The sequence below is a fragment of the Arabidopsis thaliana genome, chromosome 3 (assembly GCF_000001735.4).
Source record: "Arabidopsis thaliana chromosome 3, partial sequence".
In the NCBI taxonomy this organism is placed as follows: Eukaryota; Viridiplantae; Streptophyta; class Magnoliopsida; order Brassicales; family Brassicaceae; genus Arabidopsis; species Arabidopsis thaliana.
The window spans coordinates 8,350,003-8,366,079 of record NC_003074.8 but is presented as its reverse complement, the minus strand read 5'-3'; the positions used below and the strand labels follow the sequence as shown (position 1 = coordinate 8,366,079).

The following is a 16,077-nucleotide window of genomic DNA, read 5'->3' as shown; positions in this document are numbered from 1 at the left end:
TACATAATTTTACAAATACAGATTTCCTTTCCATAAATAGTTTTTATGAATTGAAAATAAAAACTTTTAGTCTCTCAATTCTTGGAATTTTTTTATTGAATATTTAAATTAAATTAATTAAAATGTCTCTTAAAAATATAGAATTGTTTAAATTAATTAAGCTATTTGTATCAAAAATCATTCTGAATGCAATAATCTAATTAATGTTTATCAAATCACCCTACATAGTAAAAGTTTCAACCATAAAATTATAAAAGCTAATTTCTAGTAAATATATGGTTTATCTTAAATAGTTTCAAAAATACAGATTTCATTTCCATATTGTACATAAAAATTTTAAGTTTAAAACTATATTTTAAACTCTCAATTATTTACAATATATATATATATATTTATTAATGAAATAATAATATTAAAAAAAACTTCTTAAAATATATCTCTTTAGCTCCAAATTAAATCATTTTTGTTTAAAATATCACAAATGCAATAATCTAGCGTTTATTATTTCATCCGACATAGTCAAATGTTTATCCTTAACTATGTTCTATGTATCATTTGGCAACTTTGACTCTTTTTGGGTATACCAAAGAAGGACCTCTATTTTGTAATTTCGTATCATTCATAACTCTTTTCGAGTAAAATGAAATTCCGTATGTAGGGTAACTTTTCTTTCGATCGATAGGTATCATCATAACTTTTCTTGCCTATAATCTTCATGAGTTGAGGTACATGAAGCTATGTAGTATATCTCCCACACAAAGCCATAATTACATGTGGCTAGATGTAAAGGCTTCTCAATACCTCTCACGTATTTTTTGTAATGAAGATGTTCCCACAAAGGCTTCAAAGTTTCGAGAAGTATTTTTTAACCATTTTAAAAAAGAAGAAAAAGTTCTTAACCATTCTAAAGTCATTACACCAGTTAATGCATATATTATTTTTGTTTTTTTTGCTAGTAGATATTAGATAACTAGTTATTATAGAATTTTGAAAACTAGTTTTTTTTATTTGCTTTTTTTTTTTCATAGTTCACAATCTCCAACAATTTATTAAACTGAGAAATTAAAAAACAAATGTCACAAATTAAAATTTATTTAAATATTTCATAAAAGAGATTTCTTCAGCCATATAGACTTCTCCTTCTCGCATTAATCTCCTTCTTCTTTCTTGGAACAACACAATCCGGGGCAACAAAAATAGAAAGAACCCACAATCGCCACGAGTATCACTACAAAAATAACTAATGCCACTATAATCAGTTCCATTGTAATTTGTAAAACAACTAAAAGTTTTTGGTTAGAAATGGAGTTTGAAGTTGGTAAAGCGTTTCTTGCTTCTGTCCCTTCTTACAACATTTATTTATATATTCAGTACATTGGATTTTTATAGGAATTTTTGTATGGTTGAAAGAATCACAATAAATTGATAATTTGATATTGTATCCTACAGTAATTGAGTACGCATGGTGTATATCCATAAAACACAAAGCACATTAAACTTTTGAATTAATTTCTTAAATTTTCGATAAAGGAATCAGATTTTCATCAAAACATAACTATAAAATTAAGCTAGTTTTTAGAAATTCACTTTTCTTCTTAAATAAGTTTACAAATATAATTTCATTTTTACATTTAGGTTTCCAATTGAATTCCATAAACATAATAATTTAAAATTCTTTCCCAAATTTATATAAATTTGTAAGAATAAAATTAATCCCTCAATGATTAGAAATTTAAAATTTTAATATATACATGAAAGAAAATAATAACAAAATCTCTTATAATAAATTTTAAGATTTACAACTAATAGAGTTTGTATAAAAAGATCACAAATGTATTTAATGTACAAAAGTCTATTATATGTCCAAAGATTCCTGCCTAGCTATCTCTCTTCTTATAACATTCATTTATTATATATAGGACATCTGCTTCTGCATGCATGGTTTTAAGAATCAAAATTTATTGCAATTATGTCTAGCAATAATTGAGTATCCATGATGTGTATCAATTGCAATAAACACACAAAGCACATTAAAGTTTTGAGTTAATTTATTAAAATTTTGTTAAAGGAATTGATATTCTTCAAAAGTTTACTATAAAAGCTAATACATATTTACATAATATTACAAATACAGATTTCCTTTCCATATATAGTTTTTTATGAATTTTAAAATTAAAATTTATTGTCTCTCAATTCTTGGAATTGTTTTATTGAATATATAAATTAAATTAATTAAAATGTCACTTAAAATATAGATTTTTTAAATTAGTTAAGCTATTTGTATCAAAAATCATTCTTAATGCAATAATCTAATTAATTTCTATCAAATCACCCCACATAGTAAAAGTTTCATCCATAAAACTATAAAAGCTAATTTCTAGTAATTATATGGTTTATCTTAAATAGTTTCAAAAATACAGATTTCATTTCCATATTGTATATAAATTTTATAAGTTTAAAACTAAATTTTAAACTTTCAATTATTTACAATATATATATATATATATATAAATGAAATAATTAAAAAAAAACTTCTTAATATATATCTCTTTAGCTCCAAATTAATGTTTTTGTATAAAATATCACAAATGCAATAATCTAACATTTATTATTTCATCTGACGTAGTCAAATGTTTATCCTTAATTATAATCTATGTACCATTTGGAAACCTCGACCCTTAGCCTACCAAAAAAGGATCTTTGTATTGTAATTTCATATCTCTCATTGATCTTTCGAGTTAAATAAAATTCCGTATGTAGGATTTTTTTCTTTCGATCGATGGGTATTATCAAAACAATGGCTCTTGCGTATAATCTTCATGAGTTGAGATACATGAATTTATGTAGTATATCTCCTACACAAGGCCAAAATTGCATGTGGCTAGATCTAAAGGCTTCTCAATATTTCTCACGTATTTCTTGTATTGAGGATGTTCCCACAAAGTTTTCAAAGTTTTGGGAGGTATTTTTTACCCATTCAAAAAAAAAAAGTTCTTAACCATAATAAATTCATTACACCACTTGATTCAAATAGTATTTTGTTGTTTATTTTTGCTAATAGATATTAGATAACTAGTTATTATAGAATTTTTAAAACGAGTTTTTATAGTAGTTAACAACAACTCCAACAAATTTTTAAACTGAGAAATTATAAATGTGAAAAATTAAAAATTATTTTAATATTTCATAAAAGAGTTTTTTTCTGCCATATAGATGTTTCCTTCTCGCATTAGTCTCCGTCTTGTTCCTTGGAAAACACTCCGGCGCAACACAAAAGGAAAGAACACACAATCCCCACGAGGAACACTGCAAAGCAAATTAATAATGTCACTATAATCCATAGTTCCATTGTAATTTGTAAAAACAACTAAAAGATGTCACGTTTTTTTTGGTTAGAAATGGACTTTCAAGTTGGCAAAACGTTTCTTGCTTCTATCTATTCTTACAGCATTTATTTATATACACAGTACAATAGATTTTAAAGGAATTTTTGTATGGTTTGAAAGAATCGCAATTTATTGATAATTTGATATTGCATGTGTCTAACAGTAGTAATTGGGTACGCAATATGTTTTTCCATAAAACAGAAAGCACGTTAAACTTTTGAATTAATTTCTTAAATTTTAAGTAAAAAGAATCAAATTTTCATCAAAACATAACTATGAAATTAAGCTAATTTTTGGCAATTCACTTATATTCTTATATAATTTTACAAATATAATTTCATTTTACATTTAGGTTTTCAATTGAATTCCATCACATAATATTTAAACTTCTCCTTCATGTACTTTCCATATATAGATTTGGAAGAAAACAAATAATTCTTCAATTATTAGAAATTTAAAATTTTAATGTATACATGAAAGAAAATAATAACCAAATCTCTTATAATAAATTTTAAGATTTACAACTAATAGAGTTTGTATATAAAGATGATAAATGTATTAATGTAAAGTTTAATTATCATATAATCTGACATAGTCCAATGTTATCCCTAACTATAATATATTAATTCGTGAAACATACCAAATAAATAAATAAAGCCTTCATTTTGTAAGTTTCCTTCCTCTTGTAGAAATGACGTAGTACTATTTCCACGCACCCTCACGAGCTTGCATTTCATCCGACATAGTTCAAAACTTCAAATGTTTACCCCTAACTATATAATCTACGTATCATTTGGCAACCTCGACTCTTTTTTGGGCATACCAAAGAATGACTTAAGTTTTTTAATTCTGTCTCCCTCATTGTTCTCTCGAGTACAATTTAAACTATGTAGGTTAACTTTTCTTTGATGGGTATTATCAAAACGTTGATTCTAGCCTATAATTCTAAGACTTGAGATACAATCTTCTTTAATGAAAATATTTCACTATAAAATGAAAACGATATGGAAGCAAATAATAATTAGTTCATCAATATCACTAAAAGCAATAATTTGAGGTACATGAAGCTATGTAGTTACGTTAAAAAAAAATATTGATTAAATTGAGAAATTATAAATAGTGAAACTGAAACACATAAATGTCACAAATTAAAAATTATTTAAATATTTCATAAAAAAAAAGATTTCGTCTGCCATATGTCTCGTCGCCTTCACGCATTAGTCTCGTTCATGTCCTTGTTAGTGCCTTCGATGCAATACAAAATGATATAACCCACAATAACCACGAGGAAAACTGCAATGACAGTAGCTGCCGTTATAAGGTCCATTGTAATTTGTAAAATAACTAAAAGATGTCACGTTTTCTTAGGTGAGAAATGGAGTTTGAAGTTGGCAAAACGTTTCTTGTTGCTTCTTCTATCTCTTATTACAACATTCATTTATATATACAGTGCAAACGATTTTAAAGTGATTTTGGCATGCATGGTTGAAAGAATCACAATTCATTGATAATTTGATATTGTGTCTACCAGTATAATTAGGGTACGCATGATGTTTATCCATAAAAACACAAAGCACGTTAAAATGGACGGTGAAGATCGGCTCCTAAGCGTCAAGGTCACTTCATAATTGTCCTTAGCCGTCCATCTCTGCCATGCAAAGATCAAGCATAACCACTTGGAACAAGGATGAAGAGGAGGACGAGCCAGGACCAATGGCGGTGAGTCGGTGACTGGTGAGGCAATGGAATCCAGATGATAGTGGGTCTGTGTAATCCCTGCTTCTGGTCAACTCCGGTTTGCCAAATATCTAATTTTGAGGTCTGGATAGTTAATTCTCTCTTTTGATTCGTTTTACAAAAACAATGGCTCTAGGCTCTAATGAGTTAAAGAGTACATGAAGCTATAGTAGTAATTCTGTTATAAGTGTGTGGCAACGAGTTGCATCTAAAGGCTGCTCAATCTCTCTCACCAGATTCTGAATTACACTTTTCACATATCTCTTTTCTCGAGGATCTTTCCACAAAACCCTCAATATTTCAGGAGGTATTACTGTTGTTGCAGGTCGAACCACCAACTTCTTACCATCTATCTCCATACCATTCATGCTGTTTGAAGAACACACAAAACAAGGGTCAAGACTTTCACTTGTTATGTTGAGAAAATGGATGTTCTGGTTTATGGTTCTACCTGTTGAGAATGGCGAGCATGTTTGGCCACTCAGAGATATCGAAAAACACATCCGCAACACCAGTTCCCCTGATATACACCCCTCTGATCTGTCCATAAGGTACACACAATGCTCGTACATCTCTCATTGCTGATTTCGACAAGTTTGAAATCCTTGCCACGATTGTCCTCGGTATATCAATCCTCGAGATAAACAATTGTGTGTTGCATATGCTGATTGAATGCTCCGCAAGTGCTCTCTCTTTGCCGTCTTCCGTCTGCAACACAAGTACAAGATTTATCTTTACTGTATCTGGCATTGGATTTTGAGGATAAAACAAGAAAAGCTACAATAAAACCACACCTCAAACTCCACGAAAGCATCTGTTCTCGATGAACCCAAGGTAAACTTAGATATGTTGCTCCTACAGAACTTTAGCGCTTCTTTGATCTGATTTGAACTAAAATCGTGCGTCAGTGGATGAATCTTAACTGTTCGGGCTGGTTCCTTCACCAATGCAACAGGCACATCTGGATCGCCAATGAGATCCGGAATGCAAATCCTTTCTACCATGTCTTCCTGAGAAGTTGCCTCGACAACTGTATTGTAATTCATCACCGTCACATGGCCTTTCTTGAGAGCTTTCTTGACTGCAGTGTTAGTCTACAAATATGGAAGCAAATAGCAGGTGAGCAGGAAAACACTTTTTAAGAAGAAAGTTTAACAAGAAGGCAGTGTGACTTGTTTCTCGAGATGGAGAATTCAAAATTCAAAATACTAACCTCAAAAGTTAAGAGAGCATCTTTGTAAATGCACCCTTCAATAGAGGGAATTTCTTGTACATGCAAAACGGCTCCAAACTGAGAAGAAAACGCTTTAACAATGTGTTTCTTCATAGATGATTCTGGCAAAAACCTTAGCAGTACTTTGTTAGGAGAGTGTTCTCCAGCAGATAATGCCAAGAAACTCTTTTTTGTTACCTTAGGATTCACGGTGGTAGCGTCCAAAGTGTCCTGACTGCACAATGATTGGGTTTCCATTACAAAAGTTTCCCCTTGGGGTTCTTCTTCCTCTATCGCACAAAAACGATCACTGTTTTGCATTGCAGAATTGCCTTCGGATATCCATTTCTCTTCTCTACTATTAGAATTCAACGAGTTGGCTTCTGCATCTGTGCCATTGTCAGTTGGAAAGTTAAGGGAGTCCATCAACTTCTTCATAGTACCCACTGCCATAGGTGCAACAGTGTTTCTAGAACTTTCAAGCGAAAATATACTTTTCCTTTCTCTAATAGCAGCCAGGTCTTCACTCCTCTGTTCATCAATCCAATCCCTTAATAGAACGGATGTCAAAGAGCTGAGATTTTGAGGAGCATCCGACAACCTGTGCTCATCATTTTCGTTGGGGATACTTTTAATTTCCTGGACAGGATCAGACAGCATCTTACCAAATAGGCTGTGTTGATCACCTGCATCACTACAGGATTCTCCAGTAGACATACTGGAATTACTGTTACTCAAAGTCTCAAATCTCAGAGGATGCTTAACCTCTTTATATGGATCCGAGTTTACAAACAACTTCGAGAGACTATTTTGAGGTGGCTTCACTTTATCGAATAGCCCTTTCGCAGGCTGCAACTTCCCCATATTTTTCCTAGATGATGTCTGACTTTCCGATACTTCTTCAGTCAAGAAACCTAAAGTGACATCTTTAGAACTTTGTTCCTCAGAAGGATCCACCCTTTCAGTGCGTATTGATCTCAACACCTTCCCCTGCCCAGACTCCAAGCCATCTAACCTATTAATATTACCTAATCTGTCATTACTTACAGTTATGCTTTCTCTCTTCCCACAAGCCTCAATTCCTGCAACACTTTGAGATGCATCTTGAGATCCCATTTCAGAGACTGAAGATTCTTCTTTTATACTAGAAGAGATACAGTTCTTGTTTTCTACAGCAACACTTTGAGATGCATCTTGAGATCCCATTTCCGAGACAAAAGATTCTTCTTTTATACTCGAAGTGATACAGATCTTATTATCCGCAGCAACACTTTGAGATGCATCTTCAGATCCAATTTCTTCTTTTACACTCGAATGGATACAGTTTTCGCTTTCTGCAACGTTCTTCAAGGTCACCACTTTCGTAACAGCCACATCTGATGAGGAAACCATTGGCGATTTTGGCAAAACCGAGTCTTCACCAGAACTTTTGTCCATCAAAATTACGTTTCCCATAATCTTTTGCTTTAGATTACTAATTAAACCTCCCAAAGAATACCAATGCACTACCTTTTGTCCAATATCTCTACACATGAGAAAATTATCACAAATCAAAAAGTAAAAAAAAGAACAATGCATCACCCAAATTAACATGAGAACTGAATCAGTAAGTTAATCTATGAAAATCCACTCACAGTTCAAAGACACAAAGGCATGAATTAAATCAAACTACCACAAACTCCAAGCAAAAACCCATTTCCAGATTTGGTTTCTAAGTGTAGCTTCATTACTCTTCACTGAGACTAAAGATTAATCAAAACCCATTACTCAGTTTCTTCTGATGACAAAAAAAGATTCTAACTTCACTACAATTCTCCACACAGAACCCATTTAAGCATACTCACTTGTTCGTGGAAGCTTCAGAATCTGACAATCTCTCACATTTCCGACCATCCTCAAGAGAAGAAGATAACCACCTCCTCGTCAAAATTACAAAACCTGTAATCAAAAACCAATTTTGTTTCCAGAATCGTCAATATCAATTAAACCCACATTTAAAAATTGCAAAATGAGAATCTTTTGGGTTATGAATGAAAAATTAAGAAGATTTAGAAAAAGGGTATTATGTGTTATCACCTCTATTGTTGAATTGAGGAGTTGATTTGGGTGAAAGTAAACGAGCAATGGCCATTTTCGAGAAACTTTCCTCAAAAACCCTTATTTGAGGTTTAAGAGGAGACGGAGGTAGAAGAAGGCAGATGCCTGGAACCGGTAAATAAAGTTTTTTTTTTTTGTCAGAGAATATTTCGGTTTAGTAATTAACCGATTGGTTCACTGGTTTAATTCGTTGCTTGATTTCAGAAATATGCGTTCTCTCATCCACAACATTTTTACATCTTCTTTTCATAAAAGATGAAGGAGAATAATCAAATCTAAATTAAACGATTGAAAGCTAGTTAGCGTCTTAGTGATTAATCACAACAATATGTTTGGGTATGTGTAAGTTACAGTTCATCAAATTAAAAAACAGTATCTGTTTCATTCTGTTCGCAATAACCGAATATAGAGAGACAATTGACACGATAGTTGACAAATGCACATGTAAAAGCTGTCTAGGGTCTTAAGCTTAGTTTCATCGTTTTCTGAAGATACATACTACTCATGCACTTGCCAAGGCATTAGATGTTTCCTAAAGTGTAATATAGCCTCTCTCTTTTTTTAAGTGTAATATAACTTTAAATTTTCTATCATGATTTTTTTCAGAAAAATGGTTTATTTTCCCACGATGAATATCGCATCATAACATATAGAGCCCAAACTTTAACCTCGATCCTTATGTCCATGAAATGAAAGTTCTCAAACCCATGATGATTGTAAACTAGAATAGAATTATCACTTCATAAACATAAGGATCATGGATAAAATTTGGATTCTATACGATGTGATAATTATTGTGAGGAAATAGACTATTTTTCTTAATTTTCTCATTATCATATAAAATGCAAAAAACTTAATAAAATATATAACATCTCCAAATCTCCAATGCTTGTCTTTTAAGGTTTTGGAACGTAAACGTAGTTTTTTTCTTCTTCTGATGAAACGTAAACATAGTCAAAGTTAACTAAAGACGAAAGGCGTACGTTACTATATGAGGCTTTGTTCAACTGTTCACAATAAGCGTTTTCTAGACAACATTCTAAATGTTTATTAATTGTTTATAGTTTCCTACCGTTACTTAATAAATATACATCAGAATTGTAATTTTACAATATGGAAAAATGACTTAAGAAACTGTAACTTGCAATTGAAAAAGTCTGTTTCTTTTAAAATTGTGAGAATCGAAAAAAGTTTTCTTGTTTTTATCAAAAGATATTTGCAATTTATAAAGATAGTAAGCAAATAAGAAGAAGCTATGAACGACGATGGGCTTCTTAGATCTCCCTTTCATGCTCAAGGTCATCTTTTTTTCAATCTTTCTTAATTCAAGATTTTGTATTGAATTATGGATTTTAAAGATCGTTGAATCCAACAGGCGTTCCGGTTTAGAAGACTTGTAGTTGAAGATGGGAAGAGAAGGAAGAAGAAGAAACCATTATGGTTAACTCCGGTTTCTCATGGATACTATACGGTTGACCGGTTAAGCTATGCCGACAATTCATCGAATGATGATTCGGTTTTTGTTCAGAGAGAGCAACAAAGTGATGAGCTTGAGATTTGGTTATTTGGAGTCTCAAATGCTGGAACAGGGAAAGAGATTGTCAAATATATGCAAAACCATCTATTTGATAAGCTCCCCAATGAGGTAATTAAATCATGACTTGAAAATTTACCCTAATGGTTTATGTTAGTGTGATCATCGTTTTATTTTTGAATGTGTGTCAACAAAATGTATCTGGGACATTTTCAGCTCGGGATTATGAGAAAGTGTAAAGAGACTATGAGAAGAGCGTACGTTGAGGAAGAGAGAACCGGTGGCTCAGCCGCTTCGGTTATGGTGGTGAACGGAGAGAAGCTAGCTATAGCGAGTATTGGGGACCATAGAGTAGTGGTTTGCAAAGATGGTGAGGCTCATCAAATCAGAGATAGGAAAGCCTCAACAAAACATTGGTCACAATTTATTTTCCCTGGTTAGTTCCTTCAAACCCGAATATCCTCTTAGGTTACTTGTGTGACAAGAAAATGAAATGAGACTTAAATTCTTTAAATGTAATATCTCAGTTTGTAATCAAGGAGAAGAAGAAGATGAATCAGATCCAAGAAATTCAGAGCTTGTAGTGATTACAGAAAAGATTAATTCAGATACAGAATTTATCATTATCGGTAGCCCCGGGATTTGGGAGGTAAGATCAAGATCAAGATCCATCAAAATACAAACTGATCAATCACTTAGCAAAATAATTTGGTTACAGGTGATGAAGAGTCAAGAAGCGATTAACCTAATAAGACACATAGAGGATCCTAAAGAAGCTGCAAAATGTTTAGCTAAAGAAGCTTTAAACAGGATTAGCAAAAGCAGCATTTCTTGCGTTGTAATTCGGTTTGGCTAAACCGGATGTTTTGTAACAGAACGAAATTACAATTTAAAACCGAACCGGTTTTTGTTTAGTAACCAATAGAATTGCAACGATCGTAACATTTACTTGAAACTCTCTCAACGTTAGACAAAGTTTGAAATTTTGCCGCCTTAGTACGACCGCCTTGAAACTTGTTCAAAGGGCTAAATCCGGCGAGTTTTGTGCAGATTCCGCTGACTAGCGTCTCTTTGCTGGCTTGATCCTTCTCCGAGAGCTTGTTTTCGTCGTCGATTAACGAATATGACTCGGATATAAGATCAATTCTTTTGGTTGGTGTTGAATTGGAGGTTTTCAAGGAAGAGAAGGAGTTAGATAGAGAATTAGGAGAAGGAGAAAATGTGGTGGAGTTACCAAAGCCATTGATTTGGGAAGTGATTTTGAGAGCTTTAAGACGAGCTTCTCTTAATTCTTCTTTCCCTAATAGAAGTGTTTGAATTTGATCTGCCTTTTTTTGAACTTGAGCTCCCCAATCAAACCTATAATGCGAACATAAATTGAAGCATGATAGCAATAACAAGAAAAATATGAAAACAAATTTTTTTTTGGAGATTTGGGAATAATAGTTTACCCATTATTGTCAACGTATTGGAAAGTGGAGAGGAATCGAAAATGATCCAAATCATAAAGAAAATCATGAGGTAAATGAATAGGTCCATGCATTAGTAAGAACTCCAACAACACCATTGCCTTGTACGCTTCTCTCCAATTCTTTATCTCTCTTTCATCTTTCCCAATCCTGTTTTTCATAATCATCATCTTAAGCTATCCCTTAATCATAATAATAATCTTCAAGAGAAACAAAACTAATTCATACTTTCTATGAAGAACATCCACAATTCTCCAATACTCCACGGTATCAAACGATGCCTCGGCTATTTTCGTCATCGTTTTAGCGTCTGGTGAAGAAGGATCACCATTTGTTACTTCTTCTACTAACCTAAGAATGAAAGAGTTAAATTTAACCATCACTAATGGAGTATTATCAATTAGCTAATTAATGAAGTTAATAGTCTACTCACAACTCAGCTTCGGTAACATCGGTGAGGACAAGTCTAGCAACATTGTACTTGTCTTGAATAAACGAAGAGGCTTGTTTCTTGAAATCTCCAAACCAAAGTGTCCCCATCATCAATTTTTCGAAATTGGATGGTCTATTCTGTCTCCACAATTCAACTTAAATGATAGCTTCAGACCAAACATGGGTAACCCTTATTTTTAGATTCAGACACTTCAGGAGACACTTGACGTCTATTAATAGATTTCAAGCATTTGACCAAATTTGAACTAATATAAACAAAGTACTTGTGTTACAAGTTACATATACCACTTTATAAAATTCTATGAAGAACTATAAACACATAAAGTGGGAGACAGTTTTACATTGTTTACACATTTTCAGATTCTTCCAAACTCCGATCCGCAAGCTTTCTTGAGTGACTCATTTCCGCTTTCCGGAACCGATAGTAAGCATATCGAAGCTTCTCAGGCCGTCATCACGCCCAAGCCTTGCAGATAACTTAGTTTCTTGCACCGGTTGAATCTTTTGGGCACTGCTTGAAAAAAGTTTACTTGAGCGGTTCTCACTCAGCTCACCTGATGAGCCAGGTTGGCTGCTAGACATCACTGCCATCTTTGTAGCAATCTCATTTCGGGTTTTTTCAGACACTTGCTGTGCATTGCAACAAACATCAAAATGATTCTCATGATTGATACCAACCGGAAAACTTTAAAGTCATCTACACAACAGAAAGATAGCAAACAGAAAACTAACCACTTCTTTGGAAGCATCATCAGAAAAAATGTGCTTCGGGCGAATGCCATGACTCGGTACATTTCGTCTAGCGAATGCTTCAACTGCACCTGAGAATCTTTCTCGTAGATCCTGCCCCACTACACAAAAATAGGAAATCAACTTCTGAGTTTATACTTCAACCATTTCAGCGTAAGATATGTCTACTATCTGCAGGATGTAAAATAATGTTATACCTATAGGCTTTTCATTTCGTTCTGCAGATGGTCCTGGAGGGTCTAGAGCTGGTTTAGGATTTGGCTGATAGAAATGAGACACAATATAATACAAACATGAGATTTTCAGAGTATTTTACGGTTTCTAAAAGTTTCTTCATCATCATATGTTGATGCAAAAAAAAAACACTAACCCTTGGTTTTGAAATAGAGCCACTCTGAGGATATTTCAAGATTGTCCAATCAAACACATAGTCAAACTGATAACCTGAAGGCATTAACAATTGATGTAATTCATGAGCGGTTTAATAGAGAGGTGAAGGAGACAGTCAGACAGAATACAGTAGAGGTTTCTAACCTTCCCGAATAAAAAGGTCCCTGAAAAGTCTTTTCAGATATGAATAATCTGGTTTATCCTCAAACCTCAATGAACGGCAGTAATGGAAATATGATGTGAACTCGGATGGATATGACTTGCAAAGAACCTGCAAACAGCAAAATCATATTTATCGAAAAGTTTAAGAAAAGCTAAACATCGTCTTTTCGCAATACAAAAACACTATTGTAGATATATGACGTACCTCTACGGGAGTAAGCATCTTCTTTTCACTTATCTTCTCGTATTTCTGTTTCTTAGTACCAGCTTTTAGACCTTGCCATGGTAAACTGAGACAAGAAGTTGTATTCCGTCTCAAGTTTAAGGATCTCATGTTTCTTAAAGATTTCACTATTAATACACAACCAAGATAGTTTCCTACCTTCCTCGTATAAAATACATCAGAACATAACCAAGAGACTCCAGATCATCTCGTCTACTTTGCTCTGCAAGAAGATATAAGAAATGTTTCAAAAGAAGGAAAATAGTAGCTTAACGGTTACTGCACAAATATAGAATGAAAGCTATTCTAATGTGTGACATGGAAACATTTCTCACCAATGCCAAGGTGTGTGTTGACACTTGCATACCTAGCAGTTCCAGTCAGATTCTTATTTTCCCTATAAAAAAAGTTTCATGAAGAGTGCATATAGTAAATTACCAAGCATAAGACCTGAATACATCAATACTTGCCTACATTAGTTTCTAATGAAGCACAAACAAAATAACCAACAAGGAAGTATTCTAACCTGTAAGGTATATGCTTGTGTGTCTGAAGATCTCTATACTTTTTAGCAAGCCCATAATCAATAATGTACACCTGAGGTTGAAATCCAAAACTCGTCACACCAGACTCGATGCTAAGAACAATCATACGACATACTAAAGACGAAACTAGAAAGCCTACTTGGTTTGCTTTGCGACCGAGACCCATCAAAAAGTTATCCGGTTTAATATCACGGTGAAGAAATCCTCGAGAGTGCATGTACTCAACTCTGTTTATCTAAAGTAATACTCAAAAGAGCTAAAACATTAGCAATGATCCCGCAACCGAACATTAACCCGATATCAAGAACTCGAAAGAGTATGTATACTTACTAACTGATCAGCAAGCATTAGAACAGTTTTCAAAGAAAAACTCCGAGTGCAATAGTTGAACAAGTCTTCCAAGCTTGGACCAAGAAGGTCAATAGCCATACAATTGTAGTTACCCTCAACACCGAACCATTTGATATGCGGAACACCCGCTAGTCAAAAGAAAACCCAAAGAACTTAGACCAATGGAAACATAAACATCAAGTGAAATGAGCTGAGTAATGAAAAGTGAAAACTCACTCCCTCCTTGAAGAAGCATGTATACTTTTGATTCATAATGGAGCTGAGGATGCTTTGTCTTCACAGGTTCCTACCAACAAAGAAATGTATAAGAACAGATCAACAGCTATATTATAGAGAACAAAAACAAAAGAATCAATAAGATGTTCATACTCAACAAAAGCTAGTCTAAAGAAAACTAAAGAACTTAAAACTTATGACCTCAGATACAAGTATAGTGTGACAACATAGTTTCAAGATTCACTAATAGTGGAAAACTGAAAATTGAATATGTAACATACCAGCTTAAGAGCAACTTCTTCTCCAGTTTGAACATTAATCCCTTCGAATCACACATACCAAAGTGAATCAACATCAAAATTCACACTAATTACCAACAAAGAACCAAAAAAAAAAAAAAAAAAAAAAAAACTGATTGATTTTTTATATACCAATATAAAGTTCACCGAATGATCCACTACCAATCTTCCTACCTAACTTGAACTTGCCACCGATTACATGATCCATCGTTTCAATACCAATAAATACTACTTACAGAGCCAAATACGATTTATCAAACGGTTAATGACTCAATATAACATTCTCATCAATACAAAATTGTAGAACGAAGCAAACCAAACGAAAGAATTTTCTGAGGAGTTTGTATATTTCTGAGGATAAACTTGAAGAGATAGTTTGATGACCGACTAAACAAGTAGAGGAGATGAATGAGAAAACAGAGACAGATGGTTTTGACGGATGTTATTTATTTATCTCATTCTTCTTTATACACATAATAATTAATAACATTTTTTAAGTCACGGGAAAGGGAAAATAAACGGATACAGATAAAAATAATTATTGTTAAATAATATTTTAGTAATTTACTTTCCCACTCATTTTTTTTATATATCAAATTACTTTCTCACCCTATTATATATTATTCACCCAAAAACAAAAACCTTAAAAAAATTGTCACTATATTCTTAATTTTCTCTCACACTATGATCATTGGATGTTTTAGCTTCTTATCATAGTGATGCAAATTTCATTAAAAAAAAAAATCTATATTTTTACCTATTTTTTCTTTTATGTATATATTTATAAACCAAATCCACTCTATATCCACTCTCCCTTTTTTTCTGTCGAGCAAAAAAAAAAAGATATCTACTCTATTCAAAATATATTTCTAGGACTTGCTGAATTTAATATTCATGGATGGCTGCCAAAGTTTCTTGAATGTTTTTGCTTTCTTTAGAAAATTGCTAAATCATGACCATCGACGTAGAACCAAGCACAACCAAATTCAAGGAAAAGACAAGACAAAGAAAACTAAAAGCAAAGTAAGCTTTGTGTTACCGACTTCTCAAATGCCAACAATGTTTAAAACAGAGAGTTTGATGATTAGCACAACTAATCCTTTGCTTTTCTTCGCAGACTAAATTTATGGCAAGTTGCACCTTTGGAAATGTTAAGTATAGGAAAAGCAAAGCAAACAATATTGGCAAGAATAGTGAAAAAAGGATCATGGACAAACAATTGATCGAGAAATCGTAAGACAAAAAAAACAGT

General features: G+C 32.9%; 4 protein-coding genes across 9 annotated transcripts; 1 reads left to right on the top strand and 3 right to left on the bottom strand.

Annotated features, from left to right (window-relative positions):
* Positions 1 to 4,908: 4,908 nt before the first annotated feature.
* On the bottom strand, positions 4,909 to 8,511 carry AT3G23370 (RNA-binding (RRM/RBD/RNP motifs) family protein). Of its 4 annotated transcripts, none has more exons than NM_001125210.2 (7): positions 8,413 to 8,509; positions 8,181 to 8,274; positions 6,535 to 7,861; positions 6,337 to 6,414; positions 5,918 to 6,217; positions 5,575 to 5,831; positions 5,160 to 5,492 (listed from the first exon to the last, which is right to left on the bottom strand). In NM_001125210.2, exons 1-7 carry the CDS (start codon positions 8,465 to 8,467, stop codon positions 5,288 to 5,290), a joined length of 2,316 nt encoding a protein of 771 aa, NP_001118682.1. In that variant the 5' UTR covers positions 8,468 to 8,509; the 3' UTR covers positions 5,160 to 5,287. The 4 variants fall into 4 exon arrangements, with proteins under 4 accessions (NP_188979.2, NP_001118682.1, NP_001325631.1 ...); NM_001338628.1 differs by having other exon boundaries at positions 5,215 to 5,492; positions 7,971 to 8,274; positions 8,413 to 8,511; NM_113240.3 differs by having other exon boundaries at positions 4,909 to 5,492; positions 6,337 to 7,861; positions 8,413 to 8,495.
* A 1,175-nt stretch (positions 8,512 to 9,686) lies between these two features.
* AT3G23360 (Protein phosphatase 2C family protein) lies at positions 9,687 to 10,842 on the top strand. The gene is made up of 5 exons (NM_113239.3): positions 9,687 to 9,731; positions 9,809 to 10,078; positions 10,184 to 10,403; positions 10,495 to 10,616; positions 10,686 to 10,842. The coding sequence occupies exons 1-5, from the start codon at positions 9,699 to 9,701 to the stop codon at positions 10,821 to 10,823; spliced, it is 783 nt and encodes a 260-aa protein (NP_188978.2). The 5' UTR covers positions 9,687 to 9,698; the 3' UTR covers positions 10,824 to 10,842.
* Positions 10,670 to 12,003, bottom strand: AT3G23350 (ENTH/VHS family protein; the record flags this gene model as incomplete). 2 transcript variants are annotated; one of them, NM_001338626.1, is made up of 4 exons in its annotated part: positions 10,670 to 11,326; positions 11,419 to 11,586; positions 11,665 to 11,787; positions 11,870 to 12,003. In NM_001338626.1, the coding sequence occupies 4 exons, from the start codon at positions 11,977 to 11,979 to the stop codon at positions 10,879 to 10,881; spliced, it is 849 nt and encodes a 282-aa protein (NP_001325534.1). In that variant the 3' UTR covers positions 10,670 to 10,878. The 2 variants fall into 2 exon arrangements, with proteins under 2 accessions (NP_001325534.1, NP_188977.4); NM_113238.5 differs by having other exon boundaries at positions 10,676 to 11,326; positions 11,870 to 11,976.
* A 55-nt stretch (positions 12,004 to 12,058) lies between these two features.
* ckl10 (casein kinase I-like 10) lies at positions 12,059 to 15,277 on the bottom strand. Of its 2 annotated transcripts, none has more exons than NM_113237.3 (14): positions 14,958 to 15,277; positions 14,808 to 14,848; positions 14,527 to 14,596; positions 14,290 to 14,438; positions 14,099 to 14,194; positions 13,941 to 14,011; positions 13,750 to 13,811; positions 13,574 to 13,637; positions 13,397 to 13,481; positions 13,174 to 13,300; positions 13,010 to 13,083; positions 12,837 to 12,900; positions 12,622 to 12,740; positions 12,059 to 12,519 (listed from the first exon to the last, which is right to left on the bottom strand). In NM_113237.3, the coding sequence occupies exons 1-14, from the start codon at positions 15,031 to 15,033 to the stop codon at positions 12,289 to 12,291; spliced, it is 1,329 nt and encodes a 442-aa protein (NP_188976.1). In that variant the 5' UTR covers positions 15,034 to 15,277; the 3' UTR covers positions 12,059 to 12,288. The 2 variants fall into 2 exon arrangements, with proteins under 2 accessions (NP_188976.1, NP_001326886.1); NM_001338625.1 differs by having other exon boundaries at positions 12,119 to 12,519; positions 15,000 to 15,277.
* Positions 15,278 to 16,077: the final 800 nt, after the last annotated feature.